Source organism: Cervus elaphus, chromosome 10, assembly GCF_910594005.1.
Source record: "Cervus elaphus chromosome 10, mCerEla1.1, whole genome shotgun sequence".
Classification (NCBI taxonomy): Eukaryota; Metazoa; Chordata; class Mammalia; order Artiodactyla; family Cervidae; genus Cervus; species Cervus elaphus.
Window position 1 is genome coordinate 48,344,580 of NC_057824.1, and position 26,999 is coordinate 48,371,578.

Consider the following 26,999-nt stretch of genomic DNA (forward strand, 5'->3'; position numbering starts at 1 on the left):
GGGGGGCCCCTGGAGGTACAGACTCTGGAGCACTCAGGGCTAAAACTCAGACAGGATTTGCACAGAGGCCTCTGGCCTGGTGGACTGCAGGGTGTGGAACCAGCCTTGTGGGTTGCCTGGTCAGTGGGATAAACGCCAACCATCACAGACCAAGAGGAAGTCCTCGGTGTGAGTGGAAGGGGGCCTTCACCAGTGGGGCTGGCCTGGAGGCCGGGTGGCTCAGACCCTGTGACTCAGGGGTGTCCCCTAGGCTGGTCCAGGGGACATGGTGGGCATGGGCAGGTAGGGCCCAAGGGAAAGGGACAGAGAGCTGGCTCCAGTGTACACAGAAAGGGAAGCCGGGAGTCCCCAGGAACTGACATCACACATCCTACCGCAGCCTGACAGGCAGATTTAAAAAGGGAATGGATGTCTCTTTGGCTGGGTTGTCTGCTCAAGGGAACTCAGACTGTGGGCCTGGGTTTCGGCAAAGCTCTGGACCCACTCAGGGAATTTCGGGGATGAGAAAAGGGGGAGAGGCTTCCCCCGTGTGAGGGACCGTGCCCCATGCCAGCAGAGCAGCCATCAGGTCCAGCCGCAGCTCCTGGGGGAGTTGCTACAGGAACCCGCTCGCCAGTCTCCTGTGCCCTCACCATCACAGAGGGCAGGGGCACCGGTGTGGCTGCAACACGGCATTTATTCAAAATGTGCAAAGCTGAACACGCAGGTGCAAACCTAACTTAGGAAGATCTGCCAGTGGCCCCGGGGTGGCCATGCCAGGATGGCCCACCTCCAGCTCGTGGCTGAGAAGCCCCCTGGGCCCCTCAGACCAGTCCTTGGGTCTGAAGAGCCTGGGGCGTGGGTGCTCACTGGAGAGTCCTCCTCACCTAAAAGCCAGAATATCTTGCTAAAGAAGAAAGCAAAAATCATAGTGCGTCTAAGGGGTTGGGAGGGGATAACAAACTATCTTGCCCTCTGCAGTTCCCTTTCTTTTAGGGGCTGGGTGGGGCCATGATAAAGGAAGGTGCAGGGGGCTGGACTCAAACCCCGCTGTCCTTCCAGGAAAAGCTTCCATGCCTTGGAGGGATGGTGATGGATCTGAGGGGAGCCCAAGGGGATCCCGGGACAGCCCGGGGGACCCCAACTGGATTAACCATGGCCAGAATCAGTGGGAATTCAGTATCACAGCCAAGAGGTCTCTGTCCCCAGGGCTAGAGGTCAGGCTGCTGGGTGGGACCCAGGCTGGATCACCAGCCTGAGATGGACTTGAGGGGGGTCCCTGTGGCCCAGCCTGGCTTGGCCTCGAGAGCTTTCTGGACTTAGGGAGACTTATGAGGCTGAGACCCTCTTTTAACGGAGCCCGAGGAAACTTTGGGGACCTCTGGCACTGTTGGGTGGAGGGCAAGAGTCATCTACACGGGGGATTCTCCAGGGAAGCCTAAGTCATTAGCAGCAGCTGAACAAGCAGGGGAATGCAGCCATCACTGTCGAGTCGGGGAAGCCTGGGGACATCACTGCCACAGGTCGTTGGCGGCCACCCCCTTGTCATTCTCGTGGAACTTGTGCAGGTGGTCGGCGAACCTGGGGGCCACAGAAACATTTGTTGAAGCCGAGTGTGAAAAAGAAAGAAATGTGGGGGTGGCGGGGGGCATGGAGGTCTCCAGGGGGTGTGCCCCTGTGGGTGGACCAGATGCGGGCAGTGATGGAAGGCTGGGTGGGGACAGGGAACATAAGAACATAAGGGTGGTGCTGGGGGCCGAGCGGGGGCCCGAGTGGGGCGCGGGTGGGTCCTCACTTCTTGGCGCAGAAGGTGGCACAGTCCCGTTCCATGCTCTCACTCCACGCCAGCTTGTAGAGCACCTGCCCCGGGGGAGAGACATGGTCAGCAGCCTTGCAGCAACTCCGGCCGTCCACCTGCTGCCCCTGGGCCTGGCTTCCTGACACGTGACATTTCTTGTGGCCGCAGCCCCAGGTTGAGGGGGCGGGGCACCTTAGAGATGCTACCTCTCGTGTCCACCAGCTTCACAGTTGGTCAGACAGGCCTGGGCGTAGAGCTACCATCCCCAGCATTGCTGGGCACACCACTGGCAGCACCAGGACCGGCTGGGCCCTGGGGTCAGAGCTGGAGCCCGGGTTGGCCATATAGGGGCCATCTTGACTGTGGCCTCGCTGGGGGTGAGGGGTCCCTGAGGCTGAAGGCTTCTACAGGCACGCGCCTACCCCTGCTTCTCCCTCTGCTGGGTGGACACGCGGGCACCACCAGGCCCCGATATGTGCTGTGCCCGGGAGCTAGAATGCCTCTCTGCCCCTCAGGAGGTTCAGCTCAAGGTGTCCCCTCCCTGTGCGGCCCACCTGGCTGTCCCTCAGCAGTGACTCTACTGTTAGACCTCTTTTCCCATCCACCAGCCTCCCTCAGTGGCCCTCCCCTCCACCAAGCACCCCCCCCCGCCCCAGAGCTGGGCCCTGCGTGGAGCCACACAGGCTGGTGCCCCAGCTAAAGGGCCTGCTGGGCGGGCTTGTCGTCCCCAGAGGCCCGCGATGGGGACAGAGTGGCCGAGCGCAGACTCTGTGCAGGCGGCGGTAGGTGGGGGGGTACAGTGGTGAATGTATCCCTGGCCACGCCCAGATCCTCACCAGGAAGACCAGGAGGTGCAGGAACAGTGTGTAGAAGAAGCCGATGGTGCGGGCCATCTTGTTGGAGAGAACCAGCCGCCCCTGGGGAGCAAGCAAGGCGTGAGTGGGGTGGGGCGAGTCTCACCCACCGCTGCCGGGTTCACCCACCCAGGGCAGCCGAGGGAGCGAAGGGCAGGAAAGATAGGCTGCCGCTCCAGCGTTCAGGCTGGGAACGCGGGGCCTCAGGAATGCTAGGGAATGGCGCCCCCGTGTGGCCACGTCTAGAATCTACCGTGCATAATGGGGCTGTCACGGAGACGGACAGACAACCCGCTCCCCCCCTCCGCCCCCCGGCTACGGTTACACAGCCACTCGACCGGGCCTGCGAGGGGCAGCGGGGTCCCTGGGGCTTTCCAGACTGGGCTGGAGGGCAGGCGACCAGGTGCCCAGAATTGGAGGCCCAGGCCCAATCTGGGGGGCATGGTGGGGTGGTGGGGGGAGACTCACCATGCTGAGCGTGGCCTTGTCCCAGGGGCTCAGGCTCAGGTATTTCCGCTGCCGCTCCTGAAGGGGGAGGAGGGATGAGGGGAGGACCCCCAAAGGCCCCCAGAGCCCCAGCTCACTGCAGAGAGGGACCCTGCCCTGCTGTCCCTGCAGGGCTCTGGGGTGTGGAGGCTGCCAGGGGCACCCTGGTGCCCAGTCCCACTCAGGGCCAGTGACGGAAGCTGCTGCCCCCTCTGAAGTGGCCGATTCTGAACACGGAGGGTCTTCAGGGCAGGGGAGGGAGGGTTACAAGCCCCCTCCCCACCACCGTAAGTCACCTGACACCGCGAAGCTCTTTGCCCGTGTGCCTGCCCCCCTGAGTGCACACCTGGGGTTAACCGGGTCACAGCTGCACACCCTCACGGGGCCGTCAGCATCAGCTGGTGTTCCAGGCCTGCCCTGGTGGACCCCAGGCCTCCCCGGAACCAAAGTGAGTGTGGGGGCTGCCCTGGTGGTCTGGGGTGTCACGGTGCAGTGTGTGTGGGGGGGTGCAGGGTGAGACCAGGGCTGGTGGAGGGGGGCCACAGGGAGCCCGAGGCCAGGTGAGCTGGTGGGTGCCCCGGGCTGCCCCGCGGCCGGCCCACGCACCCGCTTGCTGAAGGAGGAGAAGGGGTCCAGGCGCTCCTCGTACTGGGTTGAGTAGCGCAGTTCCGTGTCGTCACTGCCGCCGCCCTGCAGGAAAGGGAGGAGAGACCCGGTCAGCGCACCCGGAGGAGGGCCAGAGCCAATGGACCGCAGCCCGACAGCCTCACAGGGAGCCTCAGTCTCCTTTCCGCACGGTGGAGGCGGGGACAGGGCCCCGGGTGACGGAGTGACATATGGTGCCTTGTGTCCAGGGGCGCTGCCCGGGATCAGGGGTCTTCTCCCTGGGGTCGGGGTCACCGTGCCTCAGGACAGGTAGGGGGAACCAAGACCCCGAGGGCAGCTGGAATGTACAAGGGCGGGGCGCGGTGCAGGGAGGTGGGTCTGGAGGGGCTTCGCTGGGAGAGTGCAGGGTGGCTGTGGGGAACAGGCCGGCACCTGGGAGATGAAGGCCGCCCCCCAGCCCTGCAGCAGGCCACGTAGTGAAATAGAACTAGTTCGCATGGAGCCTGGGCGCCCTCTGGTGGCCTGAGAACAGCTTCAACTGGTGGTTTGGGGGCGGGTGGCTGAGTCTTGGACTTGTCCCCCAGCCAGCGCGTCACCACTCCATCCTTCTGCCCACTCCGTCTCCCCAGGGCCTCAGAAGGGTTTTCCTGAACGAGGTGGTCTCCTGTGAGCCCTGGGGGCTGAGAGAACCCTCCCGGCTCAGAATAGAGTGGGTAGTTTTCTATTCCAATCTGATTGATAGGTTTTTGGAATGTTGGACCCAATTTTGGTATTTTTTTTTTTAAATATAAGTTTAAAACATACGAATCCCCCACAGTTGTCCTGTATGTTCAACATCCCTAGGGTTAAATTTCCAGATCCTGGGGTCAACTAGTGGGTCCCCCCATTTCACAGAGGACTCACGTGGGCCTGAGTCCTGTGAGCCCTGCCTCTTTCCGAACCTCATTACCTCCTGGCTGGGGCTTCTGATGAACAAAACTCCATCAGGGCTCCACAGCTTAGGGAGGATAGCTGGTAAGCCTGGGGCGGGGTGTGTGGGATGGTCTCTGGGGATCCCAGGCCCATTGCTGCCCAGCAGCTCACTGCCCCCAACCGTCCTGCTGGGACCACTCCTCTCCCTAGACCTGTTCAGCTTGGAAGCAGGGGGCCGGGGGGCGCTTACCCGACCAGGGTAGCTCTGCAGGAACTTGATCTTCTCAAAGAGCTTGATGTTGTCCGCGCGCAGGCTGTCTAGCTCGGTCTGCAGGGCTTGGATGGTGTGCTGGGCCAGGCGGTTCTCCTGGGGGCAGCCGGGTGGGTGAGTGGGTGGGCAGGGCCCGCAGCGGAAGGAGTTGGGGGAGAGGCCTCCATGCTGGCACGGGTCCCACTCTGTCTACCCCGAGCCCCTGCTTGGCCTGAGGTCACATCCTAGACCTGCCAGCCTCTGCTCAAAGCCCAGGGAGACCACAGCAGGCAGAAGTCACAGTCCTTGGGTCACTTTCTTTTATTCTTTTTTTTTTTTTTTCTTATTTTCCTGGGTAACTGTCTTCATGTTGTTTGTTTATGGTATCAGCTTAAAATTATTGTTGAGATATATTTCATATAACATAAACATCATTTTAATGTATAATTCTTTTTTTTCCAATACATTCACAATGTTATGCAACCATCTTTAATTTGCATATTTAATTTAACATGCAAATTAATATATAATTTAATTTCAGAATTAAAATTAATTTTAATCAGTTAATTAAAATTAATTTCAGAATATCTCTATCACCCTAATAAGAAACCCCACACCTGTCATCACTCACTCCCCATGCCTTCCTCCCCCGACCTCTGGCAACCACTAATCTACTTCCTGTCTCAATGGGTTTGCCTCTTCTGGACATTTTATATAAATGAAACCATACAATATGTGATTTTAATGTTTGCCAACCTAGGGGCAAAGTGACATGTAAACTCATCTTCCAACTTATTAAAATGCTTAAAGAGGTGTTTTCTTCACATTGTGAAAAATTCAAAAGCGCAAAAATGTCCGTGGTAGTGTGGCAGTTCTTCAAAAATTTAAAAATACAATCACCGTATGGCCTAGCAATTCTACTTCTGGGTGTACACCCCAAAGAACGCAGGGACTGTGCGATAACTTGCTCACCCATGTTCATGGCAGCATATTCACAAGAGCTAAAAGGCGGAGCAACCCAAGTGTCCATGGACAGGTGAAAGGACAAACAAACTGTGGTCCAGCCACACAATGGAATATTATGCAGCCTTAAAAAAGAAGGAAATTCTGACACATGCTACGGCATGGATAAACCTGGAGGGCATTATGCTGAGTGAAATAAGCTAGAAACAAAAAGACACATATGCTATGATTCCACCTATATAAGATATGTAGAGTGGCCGAATTCATAGAGACAGGATAGAATAGTGGAACGTGGCAGGAGGGAAAGAGGAGTGAGTGTTTAAACAGTGCAGTTTCAGTTTGGGAAGATGAAAAAGTTCTGGAAATGGGTGGTGGTGGGAGTTGCCTAACAACATGAATGTACTTAATGCCACTGTGCTGCATTTAAAAATGGTTAAGATGAAAAAAAAAAAAATGGTTAAGATGATAAATTTTAAGTGATGCATCTTTTGCGTGTTCAGTCGTGTCTGACTCTTTGCAACCCCATGGACTGTAGCCCACCAGGCTCCTCTGTCCACGGAATTTCCCAGGCAAGAATATCAAAGTGGGTTGCCATTTCCTCCTCCAGATGTATATTTTACCACAACTTAAAACACATACATGGTAAACAAGAAAGTCTAGATTTTTAAAGCAGAAGGCACAATCTTATAAATACTCCTTCCACCCCACTTGATCTAGTTTGAAGACCTTTTTAAAGGGCTGCCTAGCCTTCCATGGTGATTGTCCCCAGCCCTCGAGGGGCATGGGTGTTCCCCGTCCACTTTCACAAAGGTAGCTGTGAGGGGAGCTGTCCTGATGGTCCTCCATTTGAAGCCTCTTGCTCTGGAGCCCAGATCACAGGGGGTCACTGGATCTGGTTCACCCTTGTCACTGGACCAGCATGGGGCCCGGGCTGCATGGGTGCTCAGTGAATGTCGCCCTCCCGGAGACCTCAACCCTTTCTGCCCCATGGGGGAGCTGCGGGTGCGGAGGGAGCGAGATATTTCACCGCCTGCTCAAGCGGTGACTCTTTCAGAAGATGGAAACCTTCTTGGCTCCTCTTTCTACTGGGAGAGAGATCGGAGGACCTGGGCTGGCTGGCTCTGTGGGATGGAGGCAGGGGTCTGCAGAGTCCCCAAGGGGACACTGCATGTGAAAGACCCACGTGCAGCTGGACTGGTTGCCTTTTTTCCCCCAAATACTTAATTAATTAATTTATTTGGCTGTGTCCGGTCTTGATTGTGGTGTGCGGGTTCTGTAGTTGCCCTGCAGCACGTGGGATCTTAGTTCCCAGACCAGGGATTGAACCTGTGTCCCCTGGATTGGAAGGCAGATTCCTAACCACTGGACCCCCAGGAAGTCCCCGGGCTGGTCACCTTTGCAGACTAGACTGGCTTTTCCTTATGGGTTCTCTCCAGGAGGGTCACCAGTTGGGTGCTTAGCAGACAGCAGGCTCTCTCGGACCCCACAGAGCGCCTGGCCTTCTCTAGACTGTTCCTCTTCATAGGGTTCAAGACCCGCCTCCCTGGGACCTGCCCCTGCTTCCCACCCCTCCACCTGATTGAGATGTTTCTTCCTGGACCATGGTGACTGCCACCAAATTGTCTTCCTGGGCCAAGCCTCTATTCTAGACTGACTGCCTGAGTGACCTTCTTACCCTCCATCCTGGCAGTGTTGGTCCTCAGCTTAAGCCCTTCCATCACACCCCAGCCTGGCAGTAGGGACCTTGCCTGGCGACTCTCTGTCTTGTCCCTGGACTCCCTTCCGGCTCCTTGACCCCATCTTCCTGTTCACGCATTTACCTGGAGGGTCTGATTCTCCCTTCAAAGCCCACTGTGATGTCACCTCCTCTAGGCATCCCTCCCTGACCACACAGAACAAATCTAATCCCACTGAGGTCTGTGGTCTGTGACGCGTCTTTCTTCCCTACACCTGTGTGTCCTCCACCCTGTCCTCAGGTTTGTGGAGTGTCGGGGAGGGGGGGACGTGACTCACCGCTTCCAGCTCCTGGTTCCGGGCCCGGAAGCGCTCCCTCTGGCTGGAGATGATGGACAGCAGCGAGTCCACCTGGCCCTCAGGGAGGGAGCTGGCAGGTGCCGAGGGTCCTAGGATGGAGGGGACAGTGGCTTGGGGGTAGTGGGGGGTGGGGGGGGAACAGCCCAGTGGGGGGCCCTCAGGTCACCAGCTCCGAGGGGGCTCTGGCTGAGTGCCATGGGGTGGAAGCAAAGGGACACTGAGGGGACTGGGTGGCCCTGCCATCGCCACTGTGTCCTGGCCTCAACACTCGGGGGCCACCTCCGCTCCAGCCCTTGGCTGCCTCTCAGGGCTGGGCCCCACCCCCACCAGGGAGCTGATCAACACCCACCAGCCTGCGACAGGCCCCTAGCAGGGCTGAGCCGGTCAGGGTTCCCACGGTGGGGGTGTCAGACTGAGGCCTCAGGGGCAAGTGGGGGGCTCACCATTCTGGTGAGTTTCTGCTGCCTTGCTGGCCCGGGGGCCTGGCCTCCTCTGACAGGTGTGTGCTTTTAGGACCCAGGTGACACCACCTTGGCTCCCGTCCCCCTCTCCCACCCAGCTCATCATGGCCTGGGTCCCTCCTTACCATAGAACAGGGCGGTGGCCTCCTTGATGGGCTCGGGAATCTTCTCCAGGCCGAGCTCCGCTGCGCCCTGCAGGTGGGAGGGAGAGGTCAGCGAGGCGTCTCCACACTTGGCAGTGAACACAGCCGTCCAGGGGGCCAAGCATGCAGATGGCAAGGGGCGGGTGGGGCGGTCCAGTGGCAGGGGCTGGACAAGGCGGTGGCCACAGGAGGGCCTGGAGAGGGTGCCTCACGGGGGCCATCAAGGCGCAGGTGGTTCGCCCTGAGGCCGGAGTTCAGCGTGGGGCTCCCACCCGGCTGCTCAGCCCTGACGGGCACGGGAGGCTGGCTGACCCCGGTCCTGCCCGCCAGCCTGCTGTGTCGCCCCAGGCCAGCCCCGTTTCTCTCCCTGGGCTCCACTTCTTTGTCTGGGAAATGAGGTGGGTGATGTGATGATGACCCCTGAGGATCCTGGGACTCTGGCCTTTCCTAATCTCGGGGCCTGGGGTCCTCTAGCTGTGGGATGGGTGGATAGTCCTGGCCTTGCTTCTGCCCAGAGCTCTCAGGGCCGAGGGCCAAGCCAGCGCCCAGAAGCAGGGGCCTTTGTGCCCTTAGCCTGCGGCCTGCTGTCCCGAATAGGGCCTTTGTGGTGAAGTGAGCAGACAGTCCCCGGAGGTTGTAGGTGACAGGCCCTGTGGGGCTTAGCGTGGGCCCAGAGGACACCAGCTGCCCAAGGACGGGCCGGCTGGCTTGGAAAGTCGGCATTTTGTGAGGCTGAAGGCAGCCTGGGCAGGCGGGGAGGGGGCGGGGGCGGGGGGCGGGCTCACCTCGGCGTCCGGCCGCTGGATGGACTGTATGGTGCTTAGGTCCTGCTCCAAGTGGGCGATCAGCTCCCTCTGCTCGGCTGCCGTGGCTGTGAGCTCGGTGACGTGGACCTGCAGCTCCGCGCAGCGCCCTGGGCCAAAGGAAGACGTGGCTGTCAGAGGGACCCGAGGTGCGCGCCCTGCTCTATGCCTCCCAACACAGCCTGTGCCCCTGCCCGGGGGACCAGCCCTAGGGTACTCCTGGTGTGGGAACTCACTCTGCCCAAGAACTCTCTGGGTTTGGGAAGGAAGGAGCCCAGGTCAGAGATTTAGGAGAAATGCCTTCCCCGACCGCCGCCGTCAACCCCCAGCTCCGCAGTGACCAGCCCCTCTCCCTCTGCAGGCCTCACGGCCCCCGTCAAGCAGGGCAAAGAGGCTGAACCCAAAGAGTCCTGAGCTTTCTCCACGGCTGATGCTCTGGGATAATGACCAGAGGGAAGCCCTGGTGGGTAGAAGGGGGGGAAGGTAAGGGAGGTACAGTGGGTGGTGTGTGGGGGGCAGGTAGACCCCCTCAGACCCGACGGGGGGGAGTGGACCTCAAACCGGCTCAGCCCCTCCCCTAACAGGCTTCAGCACACTGTTAGGGATGGGGCGGCGCCCCTGGGACCTCCCTGGTCCCCAGCTTCCGGGGCCCTCTCCCCTGTCCCAGCACCGGGTGTCGTCTTTACAATAAAGCAAATCCCAAACAGTTCTGTGTGGAGACTTCCCCGTGCTCTGGGAGGGTGGGAGTCATTGATGAGTCTCCCCGTGGGTGCCTTCAGCTGCCGTCGGCAGGGAGGACAGCAGTGGCCCAGGAGAGGACAGGCCCGGGTTGGAGGAAGTCAGTCCTGAAGACTCGTTGGGAGGACTGACGCTGAAGCTCCACTACTTTGACCCCCTGATGCAGACAGCCGATTCATTGGAAAAGACCCCGATGTTGGGCAAGATTGAAGTCGGGAGGAGAAGGAGGTGTCAGAGGATGAGAGGGTTGGATGGCATCACTGACTTGATGGACCTGAATTGGAGCAAGCTCTGCGAGAGTGAAGGACAGGAAGGCCTGGCGTGCTGCATTCCCCGGGGTCGCAGAGTCGGACATTGAGTGGCTGAACGGCAGCCCTACGTCTGGGTGGCTGTGACTCTGGGCAGCGGCCTGCGCTGCTGGGCCTCATTTACACAGTGACAAACCCTGCTCCTTGCGCAGGGATGGTGGCCCAGGCCCGAGGCCTTTGAGGGTAGACAGTATGGCCACCAGAGGGCAGTGTGGCCCCAGAAATGTCCCAAGGCCTCGAGCTGAGGGCAGAATGGTCCTGGGCCCTCTGGGCAGAGACCGTGCAGCCTGCTCATCCGCACCTGCTCCATCTCCCGGTGCAGGCTGCACACCAAGCTCTTTACACATCTCACTACGGTCCGATCGGTCGGATACGATGATTGTACGGACGGAGCTACCAAGGCTTCCCGGCCTGGGACCAGATCCCCCAGGGTGTGCACCCCCGCCGTGATGATGCCCTCCCCACGCCAGGATTCAGGCCCCGAGGGGACCTGTCCCGTCTGTCACCACTGGGCCCCCTCTTCACCTGGCGGGTAGGTGGTGTTGCCTGATGTGAGGGGTCTGAGATGGGGCGGGGAAAGAGGCCGCACCCGAGGGCAGGGCTGGGGCGTGCAGGGAAGGCTGTGGGGGGCAGGTTTAAGGTCCGGCCTTCAGCCTGCAGGGCCCAGAGAGACCCCCAAAATGCAGCACCCCCTGGGCTGGGCAAAGAGGCCTTGGTGAGCATCGCATACACTTAGGAGGGAGGTGGACGGGAGTCGTGCTGAGGTGTAGGCAGAGGGCAGCATGATTAGTGGTGAAGTGGACCGAGGGAGGGGACAGGTTCGGTTCTGGGTGCTAGGTGTCCAGAGGGACGGCCACAAACAGGAGCACGTCCAAAAACGGCGCCGGGCAGACAGACCTCTGGGGATGAGCAGGAGCATGGGGAGCCCAGAGAGGGCTCGGTGGGCAGCCGCCCACCCCGAGGGGCAGAAGGGACAAGGCGGAGGCTGGGGAGCCCGTGAGGCAGCCCGGTGTCCGGGCCCAGGAGGTGTGCACCGAGCGGTTCCGCGGGGACCCAAGGGCGGCTGGAAGGTTGGACGAAACGCAGGTGAGACGATCTCGCAGCCAGGTCTGGGGGAGGAGCGACTCGCAGCTCCAGGAGCCGTCCGTGGGTGGGGGGGTTCGCACGTGTGCTCGTGTCTGCTGCCCTGGGGGTGGACATGCAGGCCCCTGCCCACCGAGGTCCCTGACGGCAAGCCCTCTGTCCTACGTGGCCCCCCCGGCCAGTGGGCGCCAGGCCGCGGCCGCTCCTGCCAACGCTCCCAGACACTCGGTGAGCCACCGAGGAGGGGTGCAAGGCTGAGTGTTGCGGGTGGCTGTCCCCCAAGAAGTGTCTCTGGGTGAAGCCAAGAGCCATCCTGGCAGGCGTGGAGGTGACTGCCCAGGAGGCACAGGGAAGCTGGGCAAAGGCGGGGCGGCAGAGGCGATGGGGCAGTGCTACCAGAGGGCCCTGGGGGGCGGCGGGAGACCTGCCACCCCTCCCTTCCTTCTGTCTCCTTTGCTGGGGGTGGGAACACGCAGACTGAGGTTTTGGGATCATGTCGCTGAGTGGCCACTTGGTGTCAGGGGAGGGTCCTGAGATGGAGTCTGGCAGGCCTGGGCTTGAATTCTGGCCCCGCGGCAAGGCAATAGAAGGTCCTGGAAAGACCCGTGATCCCCACTGTCGCAGAGAACCCACGCGGGTAGGCCCGTGCCTGGAACTGACCCCTCAAATGGGGAAGGGGCGAGTGGCTGTATAGCTGGGCTCTGGCAAGCCTGAAGTGCTTAGTAGAACAGCTAGAGGGATGCACATGGTGGAAGTGGGACCCAGGGGTCTGAGGCTGGAGATGCAGGTCGGGGAGACCTCCAGGGGGCTGGGGAACACCTGAACAGGACTTTTGGGGATGTTGACATTTTCTGGGGTGTCCCGGGAATGGCCCAGAGAGGACGTGGCAGGACGCAGGGTGAGGTCAGGAGGAAGCGTGTTAAGGCCCCAAGTCAAATAGGGACCATCCGTGAGTAAGGAGGGGTCGCCGGTATCTCAAGAAAGGTTGGAGAGTTTGGTCAGGGTGGTGGTGGAGTGAGGGGTGGCAGGGGTGCAGAGGGGGGATGTGAGGCCAAGCCCACTTCAGACGGACACCAGATGGGGGTGGGGCGTGCTTGAGACAGGGGGTCGTCAGGAGGACGCTGCAGGATGGGGTATGTGCAGCCCGGAGGAGAGGGTGCGTCTTGGAGGGGGCGGGGGGGGGGCGGGGATGTGTGGAGAGAGAACCCCTTGCCTCTGAAATGTTTTGCCCATGTCAGGCAGGCACAAAACAGCCCCCCTCCCCTTATCAAGGTTCATGGGACCTCGCCCTGGGAGAATCCGGGAAGGCCTTCTAGGGCGTACGTTTCACAGAGGGGAGAAAGAAAGCGGAGTGACGATCAAAGGCAGAAACTTATCCCAATCTGAGTCGGGGGGTAAGGCCTGGGGGCATCACACCGGGGGCTTTCCTGAAGGTGGGGGATCCCTTTATTCAGTCAGCCACAGACAAGCCAGGCGGGAGCTCTGGGGGAGTCAGCATTGTCTCTCTGCCTGGAGGGCTCCGAGAGGCACTCGGCAGCCAGCACACCCACCCCCTCTCCGCTCTGTGCCCACAGGCGGCCAGAGACGGTGCCTGAGATGCCAGCGCCTTGGCTCCGCCGCCAGGGTGTTCCCCAGCAGGTCTCCTTCGTGTCCTGCAGCCCTTGCTTCTTTCCACAAGCTCACAAGCACATTCTTCTCCCATCTGAAATGCACCACCTGCTCCCCCCCCGCCCCCGCCATTCTCTGACTCCATGACCCCTTTCAGCAAAACTCCCTGAGGAAGCTGCCTAGTCTCCACTTCCTTAAACCTTCCCCGTCAGACCTGGACACCCCCTATGCCAACGGTCCTGGCCAAGGTCACCGATGACCTCGCACCTGGCTCTGTCCTCGTTTCTCAGCCCTCATCTCACTGACTCATCAGCACTTGCTCCCAGGGCACCGTCCGGGCCTACTGCCCCCACTGGCCGCTCCTTCTTGGTTTCCTTTGCGGGTCCTCCCCTCTAAGCTCCCAATGCTGCTGCACCCAGGGTGCTGCCCCTGCGTGCCTTTCTCTCAGCTCTCATTCACTCTGGCCACCTCTGGTGACATTATAAGCCGACGACCCTCCAATGCACGGGCATCTCCAGTGCACTCCTTTTCCTGGGTTCATCCTCCAATGGTATCTCAGACTTAACAGGTCCAAACTGAAGCCTGACTTCCCCACTCCCTCAGCCTGCTTCACTCCAGCAGAAGCCCCTGGCACACGGCCCCAGGAGGCAATGTCCTCAGGGCTGAGAGGAGCAGAGGCCAGGCCATGCTTCAGTGGCTCAGACCAAACCCCTGGGGCCCTCCCTGCCCTTCCCTATCCCTCCTGACAGCTCCGCTGTCACATGGCTTGTTTTGGCTTTCCCTTCCATTTAGATCCAGAATCCAATCGGTTTCACCCCTGCCCCCACCTGGTCCGAGTCACAAACTCCCACCTGGACTGTGGCCGACTGAGAGCCCCTGCTCTCCCTCCTTCTGCCCTCACCCTTAGAACCTAGTCATGAAGCAAGACCAGGAGAGCCTTTTAAACAGTGAGACCAGACCATCCTCCCTTCAAACCCCATCATCCCCTGTGTCCCTTGGGGTAGCAGCAGCCAGAGCCCCAGCAGGCAGCACCTGCCGCGCCTCCCCCTTGCCTCTCTGACCTCGTCGCCGCCCGTCCCTCCTGTTGGTCATTCTGCTCCAGTTGAACTGGTTTCCAGGCACGGTTCTGTGCCACAGGACCTTTGCACTTGCTGCCTCCTCTGCCTGAAACGTTCTTTCCTTGGGCGTCTGCCCGGTTCATCCCCTTGCCTCTGTCAAGACTGTCTGCACGTTACCTTCTTAGTGAGGCCTGTCCTAACTGCCTATTTATTTATTTATTTTTAAAATTATTTATTTATTTGACTGCACCGGGTCTTAGATGCAGCAGGCAAATTCTGAGTTGTGGCACACGAGATCTAGTTCCCTGACCAGGGATTGAACCCAGGTCCCCTGCATCGGGGTTGCTCATGGATTCTGAGCCACTGGACCACCAGGGAAGTCCTTGTGTGTGTGTGTGTGAAGTCGAGTCAGTTGTGTCTGACTCTTTGCAACCCTGTGGACTATAGCCCACCAGAATCCATGGGATTCTCCAGGCAAGAATACTGGAGTGGGTTGCCATGCCCTCCTCTACGGGATCTTCCCACCCCAGGGATTGAACCCACGTCTCTTAGGTCTACCTGCATTGGCAGGTGGGTTCTTTACCACTAGTAACACCTGGGAAGCCCCAGGAAGTCCTGGACTACCTATCTAAAATTTAACCCCTCCACGTGTCCTTCCCGTCCCCTTGCCTTCTTTCCCATAACACTTATCACCGTCTAAGCGGCCGGGTGATTCATTTATATCTATCATCTTCCTCCCCCACAGGAAGGTCAGCTCCTTGTTTGTTCCTGGCTGTAACCCCAGTGTCCAGAGCAGTGGCCCACGGTGAGCCCTCAGTGTGCTATTAGCTGGAGGGTCTGGCCTGGTAGAGAAGCACTGTGTCCTCCCTAGAGGACTCGGTGGGAGCCTACACAGGGGTCCCCAGGCTGCAGGGCCTCCCAGGGGGCAGAGGCAGCAGGAGCCTGGCTGGGTCAGCTGGCCTCGGCTGGACCCACCACCTGGTTCAGACTCAGGCCTCACCCAGGCCCCTCCAGGCCATGCCCTGGCTTTGGGCCTGCCTGCAGATCTGCCAGAGCGGAGCCCCAGGGCGACCCTGCACCCCACCAGTGGGTGCGTACTTGCTGGGAGCCTCCAGTGGGGTGGGGGTACATCCTCCCTGGCTGGGGCCCCGTCACTCCCTGCATGGCTGCAGACACTCTCAGCGACATCTGAATTCCTTCTTGATGTTATTCATAGAAAAAGCATCACCTGGTGAGACGTCACCTCCAGACCTGGCTTTGTTCTTACCAACGGTATGGTCACAGCCCCCTCCAAATGCATCCCCTCACTTACACCCTACCCTAGCACCGCGGCCTCCTGCTCCACTGACCCGCCACATCGTCGCCTTGCTTCTGGGCACGTGCTGCCCTCCACTTGGGTGTCCTCGCTGCCTGTCCATCACAAACGCCTCCTCCCACTTCAAGGCCACACCGGGCTGGAATCTGCTAGCCCTTTTGCAAGTCCCCACCGACAACACAACAGTTCTCCCCAGTCCCCTGTGTTCTTACCCTGGCTCCCTGGGAGCGGATCCGAAAAATGCATGCCCCTCTGCCCCCCGCAAAGCCAACATCTAGGGCCGTGGAGGAGGTAGTAGCAACACACCCCGAGGCTGCCACACGAAAGCCCTTTAAAACACAAGCTGCGGATGAGTCACGCACATTAATAATATCACCGTGTCACCTTACGCGGTATAAACCTGCCATTCCCCAGTGCAGCAAATAAGGTACAGTTTTGTTCAGATCCACTTAACCAGAGAGAAAGGAGAAGAGCTGTGCCCAGGGAGGCTGAACACTGCCCGCGTGGGGACAGCGCCCGACTGCAGTTGGCACATCAAATCATGCTTGCTTCTCTGCCTCTGGTGCTGGCTGTTTACGAAGACAGGAGCCGGTGCCACAAAACCACGTGCAATTGCAGTTCTGCTTAATTAAATCTCACTGCAAGAGCAGGGAGAGCTTCTGGGTAAAAAGACTTTGTGATAGGTACTTTTCTTTTCTCTTTTTTTACATTTTATATTTTAATTTAAAGGATTTTTTAAAAGTAGGGGTGTACCTAAACTAGCAAACAGAAAATGATTGCAGTGGGGTCTTTTTCAGTGCCAAACTGGGAGAGCCTTACTGATTTTACGTAATTTCTCCCGTGGTGGGAGATGGGCAGACATCTGGGGGCAGCTCTGGACACTTCCACATCCGGGTGATGGAGGAGATAGGCTTGGGAGGGCCCAGCTCTGGTGCGGAGGCTTTCCCTGCTTCAGGGTCTCCTGTGGAGGGCGCATTGAGTCTAGCTTAGCTCACACTTCTGTATCACCAGTGGGAACTTCACATTCTGAAACGCACAGATCAAGGCACAATCGACAAATACACTCCGCCCCCACCCACCAGTCAAAGGCCGGGGAGGATGGCGGTTCTCTTCCAACCCTTTAGATCCCGAGACGAGAAACATCCTTGGTCACAAGCCTGTGGACCACCGGGCAGCCACGTCTGCGGGGCTCTCCCGCCTCCAGCCCCGAGCACTGGCTGGAGAGGCCCTTTCTCAGGAGCCTGATCCTTCCAGAAGCCCACGAGACACCGTTCCCTCCTTCCTCCTCTCACTCACTTGCCCGCACTCACAGGTGCCCTGAGCTCGTCCTTCTCCACATCACAGGGGTTAGGGAACAGAGCGAGAGACCCTCCCCATGCCCCTCAAACCCGCAGGCTGAGGCTGGGCGGCTGGCCGGGCACCGGCTGCGGCCATCAGTCAGCCCAGGGCCACGCCAGGGCGTGGTCGGCCACCCTTCCTGGTCTTCACAAGCCTGTGAGACACGTGGTGGCCCTGTTTCACAGACAAGGAAGCCAGTGCTGGGAGGGCCAGGCTCCAGCGGTGCCAAGAAGCCAGCGGGGACACAGGGCCTCATGTGTACCCAGAAGGAGACCCGTGGACAGCGGGGCCAGCTGGCCCTCAGGTCCCCCGCGCATCCTACCCAGGTTTCTGCCGACACCCGGCCCCGACGCCACACGCCCGAGGAAGCACGGGAGGAAGGCAGTGCTCGAGGTGCCCTTTGGACCCAGAATGAAAAGTGTTTGCTGCTCCTCCTCAGGCCAGAGCCCTTTAAATAAAAACAACCCACACGTTCTTGTGTTTGTATAAAAGATATTTACTTCAATTATCACACCTAGGGTGCTAGTGAATAATAATAATACATGGTGTGAGTTTCATACAGTGATATTGCTTCTCCATATCATATAGGGACCGTTGTACAGTGCTGAGAACAAACGTCGTATGGCTAAACCAAGGACAGAAGGGACGACGGGTGCCTCCCCCACCCCCATGCCAGGCGGATCAACTTTTGACTTCTCGTGTCGAGAACAAATAGCAAGAAATAAAATGTTACCGGAGATGGGTCACAGCAACACAACAGAGGCTTTTCTCAAAGCTATTTGTACAAAAATGATGCTTTTTTTTTTTTGGTCAATTGGGTCATTGTGAGGATTAAAAAAAAAAAATCTGTGATTGTGAGTATGAACAAACGAGCTCTAAAAACATCTAAGATTTAGTGCGTTACAGAAAATATAAAATACTGCTAAAACGTAAGACACCACGAGACAGGGTGGTGGTGGGTGGGGGGGGAGCTGAGCTTACTGGGAGGCGTCTGGAAGAGGCCCCCACGCGGCCGGCCATCCTGTGCTGTGTTAGTTAGTAGTCTGGGCAGGAGCGTGGCCACCTGCTCTCACGGCAAGTAGTTTATTGCACAATCGCAAAGAGCTAGGTCTTACTCAGTGGAAAGGGACGTGGGGGCACACCGCCTTTTCGTTTTGCTTTTTCCCATTTTTATTTTCTAATGTGCTGTCCACAAATGCTTTCAAAATTTTGGATGAAATCCTCACGTCTCCAAAATGCACAGCATTTCCTGAAAGTGGGGGGGAGGGGGCGTGTTTCAGAGGGTGGCACATGAGATGCCCGTTTTCTCTAGGAATGAGGCAGAAAACGGTGAGAGAGAGAGAGGGAGAGAGAGAAATGCATAGACGACTTGGGGGAAATGGAAACCCTTGCAGGGGGAGGGATGGGGCCATTGTTTCATCAGGGGGCTTTCAAAGAGGACAGAATCAGGACGCCAGATGATGTCAGAGGGGGGAAAAGCCGTGGGTGACACGGAGAGGGAGTCGGGGGTCAGCAGGCCCTCTGGGAGCCCCGCCTCGGGGCGGCGGGCAGCGCCCAGCCTCAGCCTCCACCACCCTGACACCCAATGAGCAAGCCACTGGGTGTCTTGCTGGCTGTGCTTCTCCACGGAAAGCTGTGCCCCTGGCCCATGCTTCCTCCGCACTAACCACAGGAAGGGGGAAAGGGGCTCCCCCCTCTGCTCCCCTGGAGTGGGTCCTTAAGCCACAGCAGGACAGAAAAACACGGTTGCTCCGCAAGATGGTTTTGACCAACTTTGTAGGCAAGGAAAACGACAACAACTGTAACAAAAGCCAATGGAAACTCGTCAGCCCAGTGAGCCTTGCCAGAGACCTCTCTCACCCGAAGTCAGGCTCGACCAGGCAGGCCTCCGCGCCCGCCCTGCCCCGGGGCTCCTGAACCGTCATGAACCCAGAAGTCTGACCAGAGGCTCTAGGAGGCTTTGGGGGAACCGAGCTTTGCTTTTTCTAAGTCTCCTCTACAGCTCCTCACACCAGCCAACTTCAAACCCCGGCGCTTCCTTAACATTGGGAGATTGTTTTGTTCATCAACTCTCTCGTTTTGAAAAGTGAGACGTGATGGAGACCACCAGTTTTTGAGTGGCTACTCTGCAGAGGGACAGCTGATTCAGAGAAGCCCCCCTCTGCCCTCTGATCACATCCCCCAGACCCTTTGGGTCTCTGAGGGTGGGGGAGGGAGGGAGGCCGAAGACAGCAAAGGCTGGAGTGAAAGTCAGAAGCATTTATGGTAACAACAATGACACAAAATAACAATACACTCCTGATAAGTACTTATGATTAACCTAATAATAAATAGAATAGAAATATTTTTTTAAACAATTTTTTTTTCCTCAAGGAAATATCCTTTTATAATTATCCTCACGCACGCTGCGGGGAGGTGGAGGGGCGGGGGTCAGTAGCAGTCGATCCATCTCAACAAGAAAAAGGTGAAGTGCTGGGAGGGACGCCTGTGGTCACACGCTCACTGGGGAGGGTTCTCAGCTGCCTAGTCGCAGGCCCCTTCCACGCGCCCTGCCGCCCCAGCCAGAAGTTCTGGTGGGTGCCCGTGGGCCCTGCGTGACTAGCATGGCGGTCAGCAAGAGGCAGGCTGAGATGGGGTTGTGGGGCAGGGGGGTAGGCAGTGCTGGGGAGGCCCGTTTTCCCTTCAGTTCACGAACAAAATGGAACTACAGTGAACAAACTCATCCTGCTCCTCCACAACCTGAATCATCCTGGTCTAAAGCTTACTTTGAGTCCATTTGGTGTGCAATACGTTCTCTCTTAAAAATGAAGGGAAATGATTTCTATTGCACAGAGCTTTTTACACATAGTCATCTATTTAAGTGCTTTTTGTTTAAAGCAAGCTATGAGAACATAAAAAAGAAAGAAAGAAGGAAAAAGGAAACGAAAAACGGAGGCGAAAAAAAAAAGAGAACCAGAAAACAAAAGGAGCCCCGTGCCACTTCAATCCATCTTGCTGACTGGTATCTGGTTTCACCAACGGAAGTCCCAATGCTTCTGTATATACTGTGCTTCTGATTACTGTCCACAGGGGTGTGTAGCCACGACTTTGGAATATAAGGCACCTTTCCTTTCTGTTCACAGAAAGCTTGATACATAGCATACAGCATATTTTGTGGTAGAAATGAGAGCCTAAACACTACAAGAATTACAGTAACACAGACTTTACTTCTTTACATTACTGGATAAGCTATAATGATCCATGAAAAGCAACTCAAAGGTATTTTAAATGTTTAATAGCAAGGATGGGGAAGTGCGCATTTATGCCTAGCCTAATGTCTTTCACTAGCCTTTTTTTTTTTTAAAAAGGTTTTTCACCTACGATGCCCAACTTTTAAAGTTAGCATTTTGGAGGAGACTAGGCGCTTTGGAAATGTCTCGTTAAAGCTAAATGTCACTTCATCCAAAAATGAAAATGGGGAGTATGCCACTGACGGCATGGACACAGTCTCTTTGGAGGGGAGGTGGTGATGGAAGGCTAGTGGCAAGGCCTGGGCAGGCAGGGACAGCTCCCATCATGGGACTGATGGTGGAGGAACTACATTTCCATCTTCTTCCCTGACCAAGGATGAGGTTCCCAGGCTGCTGGGGAAAGGCGGACTCTGGGGCGGGGCTCATTTTATGCTCAGCTCCTCGTTGCCCACACCCCACCCCCCTCTTGCCTCCATCTACACTGCGCCCCCACAACCGGAGTGCTCTGGCCTCAGCTTTCTGTACATCTCTAAGCGTCTCACAGCCTTGATCTTTTGGGAATTTCAACTGGGAACTTCCTTTCCCTTCTTTTTCCTGGTAGTTTTCATCTACCAAAAGGCAGAACGGAATCCGAATGGGAGAAACATTGTTAAATTGGACCATCCTCTTAGCAAGCAGGTGTGCTGGCGGACTGACATTCATTGCACCGGGAAATAGATGTACACTGTGTTGGGAGTCCCGGGCCACCACCTGGCCACCTAGGGCAGGAGCTCTGCCTTGGGGTTCACGAAGGCTGCCCTAACACCATCAAGGCGCAAAGAAACCACAGCACAGCGAGGGGGACGGATTTCTAAATATGAGTTCTTCCCAGTAAGTGCGTGCAAATTCCTTCCATCAAGAGAACACTTAGGCCACCAGACTGGGTGGACCCACACCCAACCAGCAGCCCTGGGAGCTGGTTTTCTTCAGCACAGCACAGAAACTGGCCTATTCTTTGGGGAAGAAAAGATCACACACCTGAAGATTGGGCGTGTGGGTTCGGGAAGGCCAAATCCTTTCCTGTCCTTGGGATGCTTCCCATGGAGACCTCACAGAAGGGCTGAGATTGTAACTTTCCAGTGCCAGAGACAACAGAGCTCCCCCGTGCCAGGTGGGAATCCTGGGGAGGCGTCCTTATGTGGTCATGGAGGGGCAGCCCGGGGTGAGGGAAGCGGCTGTGACCGATCTTAACAGCTGAGCGGGAACGGGCAGAGTGCGCAGGCAGGCCAGAGACAAGGCCCCGCGGGGCCCGAGGCCGCCCCTGCCTGCAGAGGAAACAGCTGTGAGCGCTTCAGGAGCAGGTGGAGGCCAAGAGGAGGATCCCTGCGCCTCGCAGAGCACAGCTATCTGTCCGGCTTGTGCTTACAAGAGGGAAGCCGCCTGCCCACCAGGCTGAGCTACACTCATGGACGCCACGCTTCTATGTTTTCTCTTTCCGGATCCCACTTGCCTCGCAGTTCTGAGGGGTACGGGGGCAGGTCCGGTGGGAGCGTGGTTAGTGAGGTAGACGGGGACAGATGAGTGTAATGACACGGGGCGGGGGGGAACATCCAGGGAGGGATCCCACTTGCAGCCTGTCGGGGAGGCCTGACCTCGCCGGGCTCTGTCTCCCCTGAGCAGCTGGCGTACTGGCCTCAGAGGGGAGCGGCCAGGGATAGCTCAGGGCAGACTCTGGTTTCTATAGGCCTGTCGAGAGGCGTCTGCTGTGGTGCATTTAAGGCAAAGGCTGTTGTCCCCCAGCTCAAGATCTAGGAAATCACCAACACCGTTTCACTGTGTGCTCCTCCCAGAAGGACGGGAGTGTTGCTCCTGCTGGCTCCTCTATTGTTTTCAGGGAGGTTTGTTTTCCTACCATCAGAGGAATGAAGAACATTGCATAGAAAGTCAACAGAGTTCAATGATCGCCTGTGCACGACAGGACGACAGGACGCGAGTTCAGGGAGAACAAAGAAATCCAGGCCAACTTTAGGCGGGAAGGCACCTGCCTGTGGACAGAGCTGTCCGGCGACTCTTGTCCCAACCTCTCAGGGCACGACTGCTGGGTGATCTTAGGGTTGGTAGCGGATGCCAGAGCTTGCGTACAACCTGCCCTCTGCTTGGTCTGCTTACGGGGCTGTGGCGGCCCTGGGTATGGAGGCATTCGGGTGTCTCCTGCCTCCTGGGGCTGAGGGCAGCTGGGGAGGGTCTCTCACAGCCAGAGGGAGCAGACAGGAACACTTCACCCAAAGCTCTGTTGCACTCTGGGTCTGGACCACCAACCAGCACATCTGGCTTTTAAGTAGGGAGACACAAAGATGCCCACAGGAGGAAGACAGATGAGCAGGGAGGCATTTGTGCTTTGGAAGTATAGGGAAACTGTCCCAGAGAAGCCGTGAGCTCTTATCTTTCTGCCTTGGTCACTGGCCCAGACATAGTGGCCATGACTTGAGAGTGGTCGTACAAGTCAGGATCCTGGCAGATCCTGGAGATGCCTCCCCAGTCTGCTGACCACAAGCCATCCTGTGTTGCGATGTTCTTCCGGCAGGTAAGCTCCGAGGAAAACTGAGTTGGAGTTAGATGGCTGTGGTAATCCTTCCTAAAGAAGGGTAACCTGCTAGACAGAAATCACAAGACTCATCCACAAGTTCAAGAGAAGAGGTCTTGTTTGGGAAGCTAGGAGGCGGGAGTGAAGCCACGCCCCTTCTACCTCAGACACCGCAAGAGAATGTGGGCAGGAACCAAGGGTCAAGAGGCTGAACTTGAACACTGATTGTATGCGGAGCCTCCACTTAGCCAGCTAAGTAATGGCAAAAACCTAAGTTATGAACACTGCCTCCAATTAACAAAAAGAAGCCATTTAAAATGGTATAATGGAGCTTGTAATTAAGTGTTAGTGTTTTCTACGGAACCGTTTTCCCCAGGGGAGAGGTACAAATCAGCTTTTTAAACTGATGGAGCGGAAAGAGGAAGAGGTCGGCTGCCTGTGGGAGCTACTGCTTGGAACGCCAGCCAGCGGAAGGTAAAGCCCATGTAGGGGATGCTGTTCAAGGCACTTGAATATTGCTTATCAAGATGAAAGACCAACCCTTGGACTCAGACTGAGGGGCACAAAGAGGAGGCGGGCACCCCACCCCAGGTTTCTGTTATTTAGTGGCAGCTCTTAAAAGTATTACAGTGACAGCTTAAACACAAGAGATCATAGGATTAGGATCGCAGTTAAAAAAAAAAAATAGAGAAAGAATACAAACATGGAACTGCAAGCAAAATTTAACCAACTGATTGTATCGAGCACCCAGATGTAAGTCTGGCAAAAAAAGACAGAATGGAAATCAACAATAACCTAGTTTTAAAAAAAGAAACAAAACCAACAAAAATGACTAAATTGCCTGGAAGAGCCAAAGTGGCTGTTTTAGACGTTACTATTTGGCCACGAGGATGGACAGATTTATACTTTATCAGTTTCCTCGATTTAACACCTTAGTAAATAACAGTCATGCCTTTAAAGCGAAAACACTACCCTGGCGTTCCCTGTTAACGCCCTGCTTTTCTTCTACTGAAAGTCGGGTATTTGGAGACTCATCATGTGATGACAAAATTCCTCCTTGAGGTTTCTGTGGAGAGGACACCACAGTACTGTCAGGGGCTCTGCTACTCACTGTCCTGAGGGTCACGGATGCAAACGCCCTCTTCTCAACGCACCTGGATTCAGCCAGATGGGAATCCATTTTCCCCTTAAGCTCCTCCGTGTTGAATTCTCTGCTCACTGAACCAGATTTCAAATTCAGAATGATATGAAACCATCAAAAGACAAACGGCCTGCCTCCCAGCCTCCTAGAGCCTTCTGCAAACTTCTTCTTCATGAAAAGGCATTGTCTTTAGTGTAGTGACTCTTAAATTTGTGAAAAACTTGAACTAAGTGCTGCAGTTGCAGGTTAAAAGACTGTAAATGAAATACATAATTTCTAAAACGTCATGCAAGAAATGTGGTTTCACATCTTACAGTCAAAGTCCTACAAGTTAATTAATACAAGCACACTGAGGTGTAATAGCGGGAGCATACCTTTAAAATTAGAACTCCCTCCCACCCCCCCCAAATCAAAAAAAGGTAATATTAATTAAACTTAAGAAATAATGAATGCACCATTAAAATGTCATCCAAAGATGTTGACCTAAGACAAAGGTTTCAATGATACACAATACGGTCAAAAAGGTTTCAATCAGTAATATACAGTATGACAACTACATCTTGTAAATTATACCCAATACTGCCGGCAGTCTATCCCTCTAAAGAATATTTGCCCCTTTCATCCCTTCCTAACAATCAGATAATAAAATACAGCACCTATAAATAAGCAAAAAAAAATATATATATATACCGAAATCATCTATTGTTAGTTTAAAGATATGGCAATAAAGGAGTCTAAATTAGCAAACTTGTAGAAGCCATAACTGATAAAACAGCTTATTGAAAAAAGGTGGCAGTAATGCACTCTATGTGTGCACAGGTACTTAGGAAAATACACAGACATATAAAATTGCACACACGCACACACGCACACTTTCATACACCTCTGTTCTCACGCATATACACATAGACGACAGGAGGAATCAGAGACAAGTTAGACTTTTGATTTGTACTTAGACTGCCCTAAACTGTGCATAAAAAGAACGTTCCAAGAGGCAAAATGAATGGAGGGCCAATGATCTGGTCTGGAAGTGAAGAGCATCAACATTTTGGTGTGAGACTACGGGGGGTGGGAGCCGAGCCCAGACTGCCACGTTCTCTCTTCTGCAGGGAAGGAAGGAGGCTTCCCACGACGTCAACAGTCATCAGTGCTTGTGGTGGGAAGAAAGGGACAGATAGAGAGACAGAGAGAGAGTTATGCGCGTGCTTGGGCGGACGCACGAGCCCTGCCCAGGCCCAGGGAGTGGCGTCCCCTGGTGGGGCTCAGTCCATCAGGCGCCCGGGAGAGTGGTGTGAGGTGAGGTGCCTTCTGTGTCACGGAAAGACTGCTGCCTACGAGGGGCGAGGGGCCCCCAGGGGCCCCAGATCTGCCTGCGGCGACCTTCGCGGCCTACACGTTCCTCCTCTCTTTCAACGCTCGCACATGTGCAAGACGCACTAACACAGACATAAGACACCATAAATTAAACAAAATGAACGGGTACATGCTACAGTTCTAACTTGTCTCCTACACCTCCAAGATATGAGGTCTGATCAGCGTGCTCTGCGGTTAGAGGTTAAAAAGCAGATTATAAAATACCTAGATTCGGATCTTTTCTTTTTGTCCTGATTTGGCCTAGAATGGAGTGTATTAAACAAACCCTGGTCAGCAAAAGCCCAGAGTCAGTTAAAGCTATGGATCAATGTGCACTACATGTCAGGATTCTATTCACGTACAAGAAAACACTACGTCAGCTACCACAAAATCTGATATTTTCCTGATGTGACTTTTCTTGTTAAAAAATATGTGGAGTAAATGTGTTTTACTTTAATTCAAAGTTTCAAAGGAGAAGATTCTTTACTTGAAAATATTTAGGAATCCAAACTAGTGTGTTTAGAGTCGGTTTGACTGTGCAATCTCTTAGTGGCAACTGAACAGCTACAAAAACTTTCTTTTTTAAATTTTTTTTCTGAAAAATTCCCCCCCTCCCCTTTTTTCCTGGTTTAAGAAGATAATAGTGTATTATCGCTCTGAAGCCATTAGATGGCAGATAAAAAGCCCCCTTTTAATATGTGGGTTTGATTTTTTTTTTTTAAAGCCCACACGAAAAGAGGAGGGCGCAAGGCAAAGCTGTAAGAGTTATTCCAGAACCTGTGGAAATCACTTAGGGCAATAAAAAAAACACTTCAGGGTACAAAAAAGCTCGACTACACATTTCCGTTTTCTTCCTTGAAAACACGACATAGATTGGGCTTAATGCTCCTTTTGTTTTCTATATGCACCTTGGCCTATGGCGATTTTGCCCTGTGGCCCGCAGGGCGGTTAAGTGCGCAACACGGTCCTGGCCGCGGAGTCGGCGCCCGCCCCTCTGCCCGGCCCGGCCCGACCCAGCTCAGCCAGACTCGGTTCGACTCAGCCCAGCTCGGCCAGACTCGGCCCGGCCCGGTCAGGCTTGGCCCGGCCCGGCCAGACTCGGCGCGACGGGCGGGCGGGCGGCGCCCTCTCAGAACTCCCATTCGATGGGTTCCTCGCGGCTGGCGGCCTTCTCCAGGCGGTGGATTATGCTGTTCAAGTTCGCGGCCTTCTTCTTCCTCAAGGGGTTGTCTCGCGAGTCCCTGGCGCCCGCCGCCTCCGGGAGGCCGAAGAGGCTCTGCAGCGAGCTGGGCCTGCGGGCTGCCGCGGGCGCGCTGGTGCTTGGCAAAGCGGAACTCCTGTCGGCGCCGTCCCGGGCCCGGCAGGGGCCCTCGCCCGGCGGGGCGGCTGAGGTAGCGGCGTCCTCCCCGGCCGCGGGCGCGGCGGCGGCGACGGGGTTTGGCACGGGCCCCGGGCCGTCCGCGGGACCCTCGGGTGGCGGCGGCGGCGGCGGCGCCCGGGGCCGGCCCTCATCGTCAGCGGCGGCGGCGTCCGGGACCGGGGTCCCCGAGGGCGGCGGCTCTGCCTTCTCTGCCGGCCGCGGCGCTTCCTCCCGCTCCTCCGGGGCCGCAGCCGCCTCGGCCGGCCCTCCCTGAGACTTGGCGGCGGCCGCGGGGCCGCCCAACTCTTCGGCGTCCGCGGCGCCCGGGCCCTCGGCGGCCTCCACGCCGTCGCAGCTGTCGCCCTCTGAGCTGGGCGCGGCCCGGCCGCTCCGGGCCGACGGCGAATCGCTGGCCCCGGCCTGGCCCTGGCTCCCGGCCTGAATCTCCTCAATGAACAGTTCTCTGCGGATCCGAGACCTACGAGACACAAGCAGTGGGGGCGCCGTCAGGGGACCTCTGTGCACCTGTGCACAGGTGCCCCGTGTCCCTTCCCTCGCGGCCCAGGCGTCCTGCCATCTCCGCCCACTGCCCGACATCTCACTCCCACCGGCCTG

General features: G+C 56.5%; 1 protein-coding gene across 6 annotated transcripts in view; it reads right to left on the reverse strand.

The window, feature by feature from the left end:
- Positions 1-656: 656 nt before the first annotated feature.
- Positions 657-26,999, reverse strand: part of CUX1 (cut like homeobox 1) — a 348,569-nt gene continuing 322,226 nt past the window's right edge. For 4 of the 6 annotated variants that reach the window (XM_043915053.1, XM_043915054.1, XM_043915052.1 and 1 more), the window contains one exon: positions 17,213-26,862. In XM_043915053.1, coding sequence (XP_043770988.1) covers positions 26,154-26,862 — 709 coding nt within the window. In that variant the 3' untranslated portion in view covers positions 17,213-26,153. Of the gene's footprint in view, positions 1,561-1,774; positions 1,840-2,613; positions 2,695-3,099; positions 3,157-3,723; positions 3,808-4,885; positions 5,003-7,861; positions 7,972-8,468; positions 8,536-9,271; positions 9,400-17,212; positions 26,863-26,999 lie in introns of those variants that run through there. The other 2 variants (XM_043915056.1, XM_043915055.1) reach the window with 1 other exon arrangement.